Below are 13,705 nucleotides of genomic sequence, written 5' to 3'. Positions count from 1 at the left end.
TGTCTTTTCATCTTGTTTATGGTTTCCTTTGCTGTGCAAAAGCTTTTAAGTTTCATTAGGTCCCATTTGTTTTTTTTTGTTTTTATTTGCATTTCTCTAGGAGATGGGTCCAACAGGATCCTGCTGTGATTTATGCCATAGAGTGTTCTGCCTATGTTTTCCTCTAAGAGTTTGATAGTGTCTGGCCTTACATTTAGGTCTTTAATCCATTTTGAGTTTATTTTTGTGTGTGGTGTTAGGGAGTGTTCTAATTTCATACTTTTACATGTAGCTGTCCAGTTTTCCCAGCACCACTTATTGAAGAGGCTGTCTTTTCTCCACTGTATATCCTTCCCTCCTTTATCAAAGATAAGGTGACCATATGTGCGTGGGTTTATCTCTGGGCTTTCTATCCTATTCCATTGATCTATATTTCTGTTTTTGTGCCAGTACCATACTGTCTTGATTACTGTAACCAGGAAGATGTGGTTTTTAAATGGAGAAAGAAACTGAGCACAAATTGTTTAAGTAAGTTGTCCAAACTGTTTCGTGGCAGAGTTGAGATTGGAACCAGAAAGTCTGTTTCCAGTGCCTGTATTTATAACCACTTGAAGCCACCACTTTGCCTATAAATGTGCAGAACTTTGGCTGGACCCTGCTACACCCCTCTGGGTACTCACTAGCTCCCGCTTAGCTTTCACTACCAAACTTACCACGAATTCCTCTCTGATCACACTCCAATTCTTCATAGACCGCGAACTCAGGCCCCTGTATTCTGCCTTCTGTCTGACACTGTATGAAATTAATCTCTGAATGGTCATTAGTGATCAAATCCAGCAATCTTATCTTGCACTTGATTCTCTTAACTCTATCTTCCTTCTTGAAACTTTTAAACTTTATTTTAGCAGGTATTGCTAAGCACAGAAACTGTGTGTCTAGGAAATAGGCAGCCTGAGAAAGATGGAAAGATAAGGTCAGGTTAATATTGGAAGTAATATTGCTCAAATGGGATTGAGAAAGCGCTCCAAGACGCCGTGCGACTCTTGCAGGAAAACTATCCACCTTTCCTTTCCTCCTTATGGTTAATAACTCTCAGTGAAGATTTTGAGGTGCCCAAGCAGAGGGGAGTTTTGTGTGGTGTCCTGTGTGCATGTGGGCCCAGTGTTGCCAAATCTTTCAATTTTTTAAGAGAATCTGGAAAGCCAGATCACTACATGAAAAATTCCAGCTTTTGAAATACTTTAAATTAAAATGCTCGGAAAAGAAGAATGAACAATTTGTATGTGATGTCTAAGTGAGCCAGGAAGACATTTTACTTTTTAGCAGAAAAATTAACTCTATAGCCACCTGTTTTCAAGTTCTGCGTAGAAGACCATCAGTTCCCAAGTGCTAGCCCATGAGTAGTAGTCATCAGTGGCAAATTTTCATTGGTGTATGTGAAACTTTTTAAAAAATGAAGTAGATTTTTCCGTAGAGCTAATTCTAACTAACAGACTTTTTTCCGTCCCCTCGGATTATAGACTTATGTTGTCAGTGCTTTTATGACCCTGAGCTGCCCCCTAGTGGAGACAGAGTTTATAACAGCATAGAACCTTTTCAGCTGCTTTTTACACCTCATGCAACAAAACACTACGTGATGTCTAGTAATTTAATTTAATTTTCTAACTTTTAAAAAAAACTATGCCTCCTTTGCATCTGGACCATGTCTTTTTCTGATTTCTCCTGCAACCGCTCTGACCATCACTTCTTTACCTCTTGGCAGATATCGCTAATTAATTTAATTAATACTTAATAAGCAATTATAATAACCTCCATAAATTGAGCATCATTCACGTGCCAGGTATTCTAAGTGCTTTTTTATACTGTCTAATTAAAATCAATCTGAAACTATTTAATGTGTGCCTACCATGTGCCCAGTACTGTGTTATATATATGCTGGGGCTATGGCAGTGAATGGAATGAAGTAGCCTCTACTCATGTGGAATTTATAGCCTGAGCTTCAGTGCTTTCCCTCACTCACTGTGGCCGCAACCCCTCCTGGTTCACAGTAGCTTGCAACACACAATTATAAATAATTAAGAAAAGAGGTGTAGTTTTGTCAGTTGCTGTGAAGGAATGCTGGACTCCGGAAAGAAAGATAAAATGAAAATAAGTTATGACATGAAGGATGAGCTAGCAGTTAGCCAGGTGAAGAGAGAAGTGAAAAAGTGGCTGTTTTTTTGGTATTTTGTTTGTTTGTTTGTTTGTTTTGTAGAGTAAGGGCAGAGGACCCAGCAGAAGAAACTAAACCTGAGATATTGGAAAAAAGAGATAAGTCCAGAGGGAGAGAAGAGAGGGAAAGTAGGCAAGATGATGTCTGCTCAGATCATGCTGTTAAACTCCCATCGTGCTTTGCAAAATTCCTTATAATCTTTCTAAAATAAAAAGCATCTATTTGCAGCTAATTACATAATTCGTTATTTGTATATTATTTGTCTAAAATAGCTCTTTCCCACTGTACAGATTTCCTTGAGTACAGGGGGCCATGCGTCTTTCTCCCATTACTTAGTGGTGCCCTAAGCTCCTCCGATATGCAGATTTTATCTTGAGTAGAAACCTGCTTTTCTGACAGGCATCATTTATCCATGAACTCAACACACAATTTCCTTACTGAGTTGGCAATATTGCATCCATCTTTTCACTAATTCGTCCATTCAATGAACATTCCCGTGTGCCAAGCAATTTAGGAAACAGTAAGGGGTCCCTGGTGGCCCTACGCTTGTTCTAGACTTATGGCTAGACATAACTGAGACCCCAAATCTCATCAACAAAGCAGTAGCTTACAATTTGGAAACACGGAATTTTAAGGTGCCGGGTGATTACTTTTCTTGGTGTGGTTTAATTATTCCTATATTTCAAAACCTGCTTTTGTTTTCCTCTCCTCAGCCCATCTGCCAGGCGGCCTATCAGAATGACTTGGGTCAAGTGTGGCAGTGGGTGAGGGAAGACGGCAACTGCATCAACATTCAAGACGGCTTTAATGGAGACACCCCCTTGATCTGCGCTTGCAGACGAGGGCACCTGAGAATCGTGTCCTTCCTTCTGAGAAGAAACGCTGATGTGAACCTCAAAAACCAGGTGAGGCCATGACCATGGTAGTTCCTTTCTCCTCGCACCAACGGAAGCAGTGGATGTCATTTGCTTATTGTTTGTAGCTCCTAATACCAACAATTTTGGGGGGCCTTACTTTAGAGAGACTGACACACACTGAGGCCGTACTACCAGGCTAAAAAGCAAAATAAAGCATAGGTCAATGAACAGGCATATTTTGTAGGTTTCATGGCTAATTATGTCCTTATATTTCTAAAAAAAAAAAGGAATGGTTCACTCATTTGCCTGGATAGAGCTTCTTCCTTTCTTTTCCTCCTCCTCCTCCTCCCCATGCTTTTCTTTGCCCTTCCTCTCTCCCTGCTCCTCTTCCTCACTATTACAGAAGTAAAAGGAAAGATTTCCTGGAAAACAAGTACTGACCTGGTGGTGCTATTTCATTAGTTAGATTTTTACCTACTATGTCAATGTTCTGATCTCCAGAAGATCCTATAATTTGCTTGTGGAATAAAAGAATTTCAGTGAGAAATTTGCCAAGAACAAATATGCTCACGAACCAGAGGCTACTTGAAACCAGACAGAAAGGCATGAAGAATATACTTAAATATGTATTATCAGCTGACTTGGAGTCTTCAGAACTAAGGAAGAGCAGGACGTGCTGTGAACGTCCTTTCAGAACCCCATGGGAACATCCAGTATCTGCATCATAGTAAAGGCAACATTTAAAGTACACTAAGTAGGGCTTCCCTGGTGGCGCAGTGGTTGAGAGTCCGCCTGCCGATGCAGGGGACACGGGTTCGTGCCCCGGTCCGGGAGGATCCCACATGCCGCGGAGCGGCTGGGCCCGTGAGCCATGGCCGCTGAGCCTGCGCGTCCGGAGCCTGTGCTCCGCAACGGGAGAGGCCACAACAGTGAGAGGCCCGCGTACCACACACACAGACACACACAAATAAAGTACACTAATATAAAAAGTCACTCTTTGTAATAATTATGAATGCCCTGTACCCACTCAAGTACATTCAATGAGGGAAAATAGCCTGTAGGGCCCCACTTCTCCCTTCCAAGTCAGTTTAAAGTCTAGCTCATTGGGAGTAATAATATATTATCAGAAAATGGATCACTACTGGACTTTCTTGTAATTTTTAAATTTTATTTATTTATTATTGGCTGCATTGGGTCTTCGTTGCTGTCTGTGGGCTTTCTCTAGTTGCCACCAGCAGGGGCTATTCTTCGTTGTGGTGCACAGACTTCTCATTGCGGTGGCTTCTCTTGTTGCGGAGCACGGGCTCTAGGCCTGTGGGCTTCACTAGTTGTGGTACATGGGCTCAGTAGTTGTGGCTCATGGGCTCTAGAGTGCAGGCTCAGTAGTTGTGGCGCACGGGCTTAGTTGCTCCGTGGCATGTGGGATCTTCCCGGACCAGGGCTCGAACCTGTGTCCCCTGCATTGGCAGGCGGATTCGCAACCACTCTGCCACCAGAGAAGTCCACTACTGGACTTTCTTGTTTGTGCTTCCTATATTTTGTGGGTTGGGTTTAAAAGCAAGTCACGGCTGTGTTAATCTAACGGACAGGCTGCTTAGTGGAGTGTGACATGATTGCCCCAGCAGCCAGCTGAGGAACCAGGTGTGTGGCCTTGTGGTGAGATGGGGTGGCCAAGACAGATGTCTCTGGGTTTGTGCCCTCTCAGGAGACTTGCTGGTTAGGAAGCTGATGGAGGGAGATGTTTGTCAACACAGGGACAGGGCTGAGGAGGCATGCTTATGTCTGTTTTGCAGAGAACCTGAGCCAGGCTGCTTATGGAAATCCTGGGAAGGACTTCAGTGGATACTTTAGCAGAGATTTTATGAGAAGTGTTTGGTTTGCAAGTGTCCATTTAAAAAATATTTTTAATGGTTTTTAAAGGCTTAATCTTTTCCATTTTCCCCAATACTAATCCTTGTATATTAATAATCTGAATTGGTGCTTTCCCGTTTCTTAAATCTATATTTGAGTTATCTTCAGAAGTACTAAACAGAGGCCTTAAAAGCAAGCAAACAAAAAGCTCTGGTGTTGGTACAGATGTATATACATGCCTAACAGAGTGATGGATTGTATGGAAAGCAAATTAAATTAAAACAGAAAGATATCTTTTTGTTGTGTTGTTTGTTTGTTTTGGTATGCCTGATTGACCAGGATTAAGACAGAAAATCAAATGCTGATCAGGAAGGAAGTTTAAATCATTATCATTTTACCAGAGCACAATTTAGCAGTACAGTGTGAGAAGCATCAATGCCTTTTATGCCAGGAATTCTATTTTTTGAAACTTATGCTAAGGACAAATTTAGAAATGTTGACAAAGCTTTATACATGAGGATTCAAGCAATGTTATTTGTGAAAATGAAAAGTTAAAATTACTTGAAGTGTTCAACAGGTAGGGTTTGGCTAAATAAATTCGAACAGCTCCATAGAACGGTAAACAGTGCAGCCATAACAGTTACACGTTTAAAAATATTAAACGGCATAGGAAAATGTGCATATTCTACATGTTAACTGAAAAAAAAGCAGATATAATTTTGCATGTGCAGTATGATCCTACACTGAAAAATTCCACATATATGCTTTTTTTTTTTTTTTTTTTTTGTGGGACACGGGGCTCTCACTGTTTTGGGCCCTCCCCCTTCGGAGTTGTGGCCCCCCCCCTTGCGGAGCACAGGCTCTGGACGCACAGGCTCAGCGGCCATGGCTCACGGGCTCAGCCGCTCAGCGGCATGTGGGATCTTCCCGGACTGGAGCACGAACCCGTGTCCCCTGAATCGGCAGGCCAGGCGGATTCTCAACCACTGCACCACCAGGGAAGCCCCACATATATGCATTTTAAAGACTGGAAGAAGATACAGCAAAATATCAACAGTTAACTCTGGGCTGTTTGATAATGGGTGATTTTAAATTCTATCCTTAAACTCTTGTCTAGTTTACAAAATTTTTACAGAGAACACAGATACCTTGATATTAGAAAAACAAAAATACTCTTATTTTAAAAGAGTAGAAATGAACCTCTCTTTTCTTCCTGACTTTCCTCTCTTCTCATTGATTTGGTTGGAAATTCCAGTCACCATAGCTTGTTTTGCATTACACTTATTTGTGCGTGTTTCGGTCTACCTTTGCTTTATTATGAGGCCCTGAGGTTTTATATCCCCCGCAATTCCTAGAAGCTTAAATCTGTCACCTGATAATTATTCATGTATTTGAAGAATTAAATTGAGTTATTTCCATTCAGCTGGCACTGCTTGTGTTCATGTAGGAACATGGAAAAATTGCCATGTGGTTAAAATTTTCCTATAAACAAACCACAAAATGAATAATTATGTACCATAGATGATTAAGGAGTAACTATAGCTTTTCATACTAAATTGTCCTATGTTTATATCTCAATGTATTTTTTTGCCCCAACCAAAATGAATGTGAGAATCTATCTTTTGATGAGTCATAAAATGTACATTTCACTTGTCTTTCTATAGCCCAACTTTTTCTTTAGACTGTACTGTGTTCAATATTCTGGTCAATGGAATTCTGGGTTTATTAATTAGAGTTATTCCACAGAAAGAGATGCCATGGATACCACAAAAATAAAAAGCGTGGACTAAATTTTTTGATAGGGTAATCTAAAAATATGCAATTTAAAACAATATTTTATTAATAAATAGTCCTTTTCTTAATTTTTTAGAAACAGAGAACCTGCTTGCATTATGCTGTGAAGAAAAGATTCACCTTCTTTGATTATCTACTCATTATCCTCTTAATGCCTGTCCTGCTTATTGGCTATTTCCTCATGGTGAGTACAGCACTCGTGAGAGCAAAAGATAAATGAGTATAAATGAGTAAGAGATCAACAGCATGAGTCATTAAATTTTGCCAAGTTGGTGAGATGTAAATAAATAGTAACAAAGTAAGCTCTTGGTTTGTATTCTACAAATGGCATCTCTAACATACATGCAATGCTATGACTGAAGTAAAGCAAGAAGAAAAGTAGCCAGATAAATCAGTCAATGGTAAAATAATCTGTGCAATGTTTATTAGGAAAAATAAATTAAATTTGTTTAAGAATCTTCTGAAGGAAAAGCAAAAATCCTGAATATTAAAAAAAAATCCCCTCCCTACTATTTCTTTTCTTTTTTAAAAATTTGTTTATTTGTTTATTTATTTATGGCTGCATTGGTCTTCGTTGCTGCACGCGGGCTTTCTCTAGTTGCGCTGAGCGGGGTCTTCTCTTCGTTGAGGTGCGTGGGCTTCTCACTGAAGTGGCTTCTCTTGTTGCGGAGCACGGGCTCTAGGCGCTCGGGCTTCAGTAGTTGCGGCTCGCGGGCTCTAGAGCGCAGGCTCAGTAGTGCACGGGCTTAGTTGTTCCACGGCATGTAGGATCTTCCTGGACCAGGGCTCCAACCTGTGTCCCCTGCATTGGCAGGAGGATTCTTAACCATTGCGCCACCAGGGAAGCCCCCGAGTTTAGATTTTTGTACATATCTTTTTGAGTTTCTGATTTTTAAGGACCCATCCTGGTGTGAGTTAAAAAACAGATCCCAGGAGATTTGCACCAGAAGCTGACAAACACAGGAGATCTTTATAGAGAATTTGAAGCCCACCTCTCACCTTGGTAGATTTATTCATGTTTGAAGGAATCTTTGGCATGCAGTAAGCTGCTTAAATAAAGGAAGATGTAGTTGGTATAGGAATGCAGTCATATTATGAGTAGAAGATGAAGCTTGAGGTTTTTTGTTTTTTTTTTTCCAAATAGAGCGACAGGTTTGCACTGACTCATTCACTTTTTTTTCCATCTGGTTCCTCTAGTGGCCATTTCTGCCTTTGAGAGATAACCCAACAGATATGTAATTTATTCCAGTTAAATGACCAACTCCCTTCTCTTCTTGCTAATAGACTATGGGTGTTAGTTATTCTTGTTAACATAAACTCCAGAACAAAATCTGCCAGTAGGTAATGTTATTATCTCCTTGGGTAATTAAATGTTATACATTTTGAAGAACTATAATTAAATATGATAACATTGATTTTGATGCTTGGATTTATGAGAGAGAGGAAACTATAATTCACTGATAAACACATACTCTGATAATACCCTTGAAAAGTTCCTGAAAAATTGTGTATTAGTACACAGCATTTGAATATTTGTAGTTTTGGGGTGGGGTAAATCTGCCATTCATTTCCAAACCTTTTTGGAGATTATGAAGAAAAAAATCACAACTATGATCGGCAAGGCTCATTCAGAATTTGTTGACACACAACCTTGCTCTCTAAGATAGTAAAATGTTTCAAGCTGGATCCCTGGGCAAATATACGAATTATTATGAATAACTCAGCTCTGACTGCACGTGTTTTATCTTAATTCACGGGGCTTGAAATTGTAAATTTGTGATGCCTAAGAAATAAATGACATGAGAGGAAATGATAGGGGAAAGGATTAGAAAAGACTGTGTTATATCAGAGGAAGATAGGGGGAGAAAGGCAGTTTAGACATTGACGTAGGAGGGAAGCCCAAAGAGAAGACAGCTGGGTGGAGCTTCCTAAGTGGTAAAGGGGCTGAACTCCAGGACGTGCCCACCTGAGCAGAGAAAGCCACGATCCCTAACGGAATAGGATGGTGGGGGGATGCTCAAAGTGTCCTGTGGTCAGAATCTCAGGGAACTAGGCAGGAAAAGTGGATTTCTGAGGAGCCTAGTTAATTTCATTCACGTGTTCAATCATTCAACACATACTTATTATAGACTTTTGTGTGTCAGACACTGTGCTGGGTGTTAGGAATACAATGATGAATTAAACAGGTGTAGTCCTTGTCCTCGTGAGAGTTAGAGGATTGTGAAGAGTAAGTCATTAATCCAATAGTGACAGAACACATGTGAAGTTCCTATGAGGTAGTTGGTAGAGAGAGGTGGTCAGTGTTAGGAGAGCCCAGGGGAGAGGGATGTCGCCTAGACAGGTAGGTCAGGGACAGCCTCCTGGAGGGAGAGGGGCCTGGGCTGAGATATTAAAGATGAACTTACCAGGCAAAGAGGAAGGAGAGAGGAGGCTTCTAGGCAGAAGAAACTTTCAGGGCAGCTCTTCTATGGCACGGGGGAGCCTGGTGGGAATGAAAGGCTAACCAAGGCCAATGTGCCTAGAGCAAGGTGAGCTGGGGCTGTGGATGAGATGGCTGGGGCCATAAGTGGAGGGCAAAATATATGGCACCTTGGCACAGGCTGAAGACTTTGCTTTTGCCCCCAGAGCAATGGGATGCTATAGAAGGGTTTTGAGCAAGGAGGGAAAAGACGGGCCACTGGACTCCATCCTCAGTAGGATTTGGCAGGTGTGGGGTAGGGCCCCAAATTTTGCATTTTTAGGTCCCAAGGTGCTGATGCTGTTACCCCAGGACCACACTCTGACAACCATGGCTTTACCTAATTGATATTAAAGGGCAGTGAGGAGGTGGGGGAGAGTTTAAGAAAGATGCATAGACACGTAGGGGTGTTGGGATTAAAATGAAGCTATTGATTGGAACAGTCCAGACGTAAGAGGGAGACAATGTTTGTAAATAAACCTCTCTTGTGCTTGCTGTTTGTCATAGGTATCAAAGACAAAGCAGAATGAGTCTCTTGTACGAATGCTACTTAACGCTGGTGCCGAAGTTAATGCTACAGATTGTGTGAGTTTATATTTTTAGTCACTTTGAAATAACATTGCAAATGGTATTTGTGGGTAGTGTACTTGTCATCTATAACGTTGCTCGCTTTATTTCCCGAAACACTTGTTCATTTAGTTTCTGCTTCCTTCCCCTCCTTCCTTCCTTCTTTTTTACTGCATCAGGCAACCTTGATATTGTTTATATTCTGCCACTGAACTCATGGGAATAACATTTTTATTGAATATAGAATATTTTTAAAAGAACTGCTCCACCACTGGTGGGGAGTTAAGAAAAATGCAGGCTCTGATTACAAAATTCCACCGTCAGTAGTTAAGCTGGAGTCAGAATGCCTATGTGTAAACCTAGGCTTGCCACTTTTTACCTATGTGAGTTTTGGCAAGTTTTAAACTTACTTGACTCTGTTTCCTCATCTGTAAAATGGGAACATCACTAGTCCTTACTTATAGGGATCATACGGTATTTGTTTTTCTCTTTCTGACTTACTTTACTCTGTATGACAGACTCTAGGTCCATCCACCTCACTACAAACAACTCAGTTTCGTTTCTTTTTATGGCTGAGTAATATTCCACTGTATATATGTGCCACATCTTCTTTATCCATTCATCTGTTGATGGACACTTAGGTTGCTTCCATGATGATAGCCATTCTGACCGGTGTGAGATGATATCTCATTGTAGTTTTGATTTGCATTTCTCTAATGATTAATGATGTTGAGCATTCTTTCATGTGTTTGTTGACAATCTTATAGGGATCATTATGTGAAGCATTGGGCAGAATGCCTGGCACATAGTAAGTGCTCAATGAATCCTAACAGCTGCTGCAGCAGCCAAGATCCCAACCCACTGGTGAGAAGGCCCCCATCTGCAAACTATGGAAAGATAAGGACAAAGGTCAAAGAGAAATCCAAATGACAGTAAAAACAGTGATAACAGGAGTACCATGGGCTAACTTCCTCCTGTTTATAAGGTTTTGTCTTCACCTTTTGCCCCAAACCTTTGCACTCATTTTCTTCTCTCAAAAGTTCACTTGCATGAAATAGTTCCACAAAGATGGTTTTCAGACTGTCTGTTTGGCTTAGTTGTACATTACAAAATGTGAACAGTGCTTGCTAAAGAAGCCACATGCCGCAGTGTGTAAGGATTCCGACTGATGCTGATCCTTTGTGTCTCAGTATGGCTGCACTGCGCTACATTATGCCTGCGAAATGAAAAGCCAGACTCTTGTCCCTCTGCTCCTGGCGGCCCATGCAGACCCCATGATAAAGAATAAGGTAAGGACCTTTGGACCATGGTCTGAGGTTCTTCTTTCATCATAACCTTCTAGCTTTGGCTTTGTGTTGACATAAATTAGTTGCCTCTGGGCTTCCGTGGTGGCGCAGTGGTTGAGAGTCCGCCTGCCGATGCAGGGGACGTGGGTTTGTGCCCTGGTCTGGGAAGATCCAACATGCCGCGGAGCGGCTGGGCCTGTGAGCCATGGCCGCTGAGCCTGCGCGTCCGGAGCCTGTGCTCCGCAACGGGAAAGGCCACAACAGTGAGAGGCCTGCGTACCACACACACACAAAATAAATAAATAAAATAATTGCCTCTGAAGTTGTTAAGAGCAAATTAATTGTCCTCATTAAGGAATCAAGTTTTCCTATTAATGCTAGAACCGAATGACAGTCAACATTGTCTATCATTCGGTTCTAGCATTAATAGGATGACATTGTCTTTGCGTTGACATTTGACTTCCTTGGAGATAAATAGCTATGATTTCTTTTTCTCCTCAGCATGGTGAGAGTTCCCTGGATATTGCACGGAGATTAAAATTTTCCCAGATTGAATTACTGCTAAGGAAAGCGTCATAATCGTTATGACCTCATATGAAGAAGTACAATGGATTCTGTTTCCATCTTGGACTATTGGTCTGTGGACCACTCAATCTGGAGGTCACCATGGTATGAGGATAATTATGATTGCCATGAGTAATGTTTTGGAAGAGCTTTGTATTTCTAATGTTTTTTTTGCTCAGTGGAGTTCACTGTTGTGGTCAAAATCCTTGCAGCGGAAACACTAAAGCTGTCGGATTCTCCACTTCAGTCAAAAAAGGGTGATGTTTCAAACTCAGTCTCTCCTGAAGGAGAGGATCAGCGCTGTCCATGTTATTTGTTTTCAGTTGTGTTGCTCTTATAAAGAGGCTGTCCCGTCCATATCCTGTCCCAGGAGAAAAACTGTTCTTCTGAGGCTCCTTTGAGTAGTAAGAGGAAGAATCAAAGCACGCACATTTGTACAGATGGTGTGTGTATGTGTGCCGGTTTAGAGATTTGTATATAAATATACCAGCTTCAACAAAATCGTCTATCAGTTGTCACCACAGATATTGGCAAACGCTACAATTTAGAGCCTTGTTTTCATTTCCAAGGAGCCAGTGTACCCGCATACCTCTAGATGTTTTGCTATCAATTTACAAATAAGAGCCGTCTTGATTTTGAAAAAGATTATGTAACTATCAAGTTGTTTATTGAAAAACAGCTTTATGATTCTCTTGTGAATGCAAGGCAGTTACTAATCTTGTTAGTACTGTTTATTTTTTATTCATAAAATTAAAACTATTATTGTAAATTATTTGGATAAAGTAATTCTTTACAAGAAATAGAGCTACATGATGAGGTAGTGTCTGGATTATACTTCTAGAGGAGAGATTGTGAATATCAATATATGTCTCTCAAGTCCTTTGTCAGTGACACAGAGCAGAAATAAGCACATTTAAAAATGACTGAGGGCTTCCCTGGTGGCGCAGTGGTTAAGAATCCGCCTGCCAATGCAGGGGACACAGGTTCGGGCCCTGGTCTGGAAGATCCCACGTGCCGCGGAGCAACTAAGTCCGTGCGCCACAACTACTGAGCCTGCGCTCTACAGCCCACGAGCCACAACTACTGAGGCCCGCGCACCTAGAGCCCATGCTCCACAACAAGAGAAGCCACCGCAATGAGAAGCCCGCGCACCGCAATGAAGAGTAGCCCCCGCTCCCCGCAACTAGAGAAAGCCCGCGCGCAGCAACGAAGACCCTATGCAACCAAAAATAACTAAATAAATTTATTTAAAAAATAAAAGAAAGGAAAATGACTGAATTTTGCAAAGCAAGACTGAATCATGAATATTTTTAGACATGGACTAAGCCACACCGTGTGGTAACAAATATGGTCTAAGAATGAAAGATTTACCGTCCTTGAACAGAACAAAGGTCTAATAAAAATCAAATCCAGGAATATTTATTGAACTATGCACAATGCCTTAAGGCACATATTTTGTGAGGGAAGTAGTTGTATGTAGATATAGATTCTGAAGCCCTTAAATGTCTCTTTCTACATTATTTAAGATCCATTCACATTGAGCTGAGTTATCAGGTGACTGAGGATTGAAAAAGAAAGCAAGTGAAACTCATACAACAGTATACCTTCAACACATTGCCAGTATACCTTCAGTTTGGTGTCAGAGTTTCGCAAAATTACCATGCCATGTAATTTGTAAGTGTTGTCTTTGAAACTGTTTGAAAATTGGACAATTTTCTAAAGAAATAAATCCAGATTTATAAATGAGTTGGGTGATTGTCTAATAGTACCTTTGTCAAGATCAAAGCATAATGTTTTATTATGCTCATGACATTTTAAAACTTTCTTCCCAGCGTTTAATTTTTGAAGGCAGAAACCTGGGCCAGACATTTGAAACCAGAAGGTCTCCTAGATGCAAGCTGTAAACTCTCAAAGAAGCTTGGACTAGAACCTAGGTACTGAAATACACATGCATGCTTTACGCAATGCATAATGCATTTATTAAAAAACTCAAAATGCCCTACAAAATTATCTTCTCTGACACTCAACTACAAAACTTGGCCTTTTCATCTCTACTTGTACATTGATTTTTCTTTTTCTTTTTTTTTTAAAGATTTTTTTTTTTGATGTGGACCATTTTTAAAGTCTTTATTGAATT

The 13,705-nt window shown here is 40.8% G+C and overlaps 1 protein-coding gene across 7 annotated transcripts in view; it reads left to right on the top strand.

The window, feature by feature from the left end:
• The window catches only part of ANKRD22 (ankyrin repeat domain 22), a 31,517-nt gene that overhangs the window by 12,931 nt on the left and 4,881 nt on the right, over nt 1–13,705 (top strand). For 2 of the 7 annotated variants that reach the window (XR_008616180.1, XR_008616179.1), the window contains exons 2-7: nt 2,905–3,096; nt 6,770–6,877; nt 9,659–9,736; nt 10,909–11,007; nt 11,506–11,673; nt 13,401–13,502. Coding sequence is in view for 3 of the 7 variants with exons in the window: in XM_007100989.4 (XP_007101051.1) it covers nt 2,905–3,096; nt 6,770–6,877; nt 9,659–9,736; nt 10,909–11,007; nt 11,506–11,583 (555 nt within the window). In the remaining 4 variants the exon portion in view is untranslated. The other 5 variants (XR_008616181.1, XR_008616182.1, XM_007100989.4 and 2 more) reach the window with 5 other exon arrangements.

Source organism: Physeter macrocephalus, chromosome 20 (assembly GCF_002837175.3).
Source record: "Physeter macrocephalus isolate SW-GA chromosome 20, ASM283717v5, whole genome shotgun sequence".
NCBI classification, from domain to species: domain Eukaryota; kingdom Metazoa; phylum Chordata; class Mammalia; order Artiodactyla; family Physeteridae; genus Physeter; species Physeter macrocephalus.
This window is presented reverse-complemented; position numbering and strand designations above follow the sequence as displayed.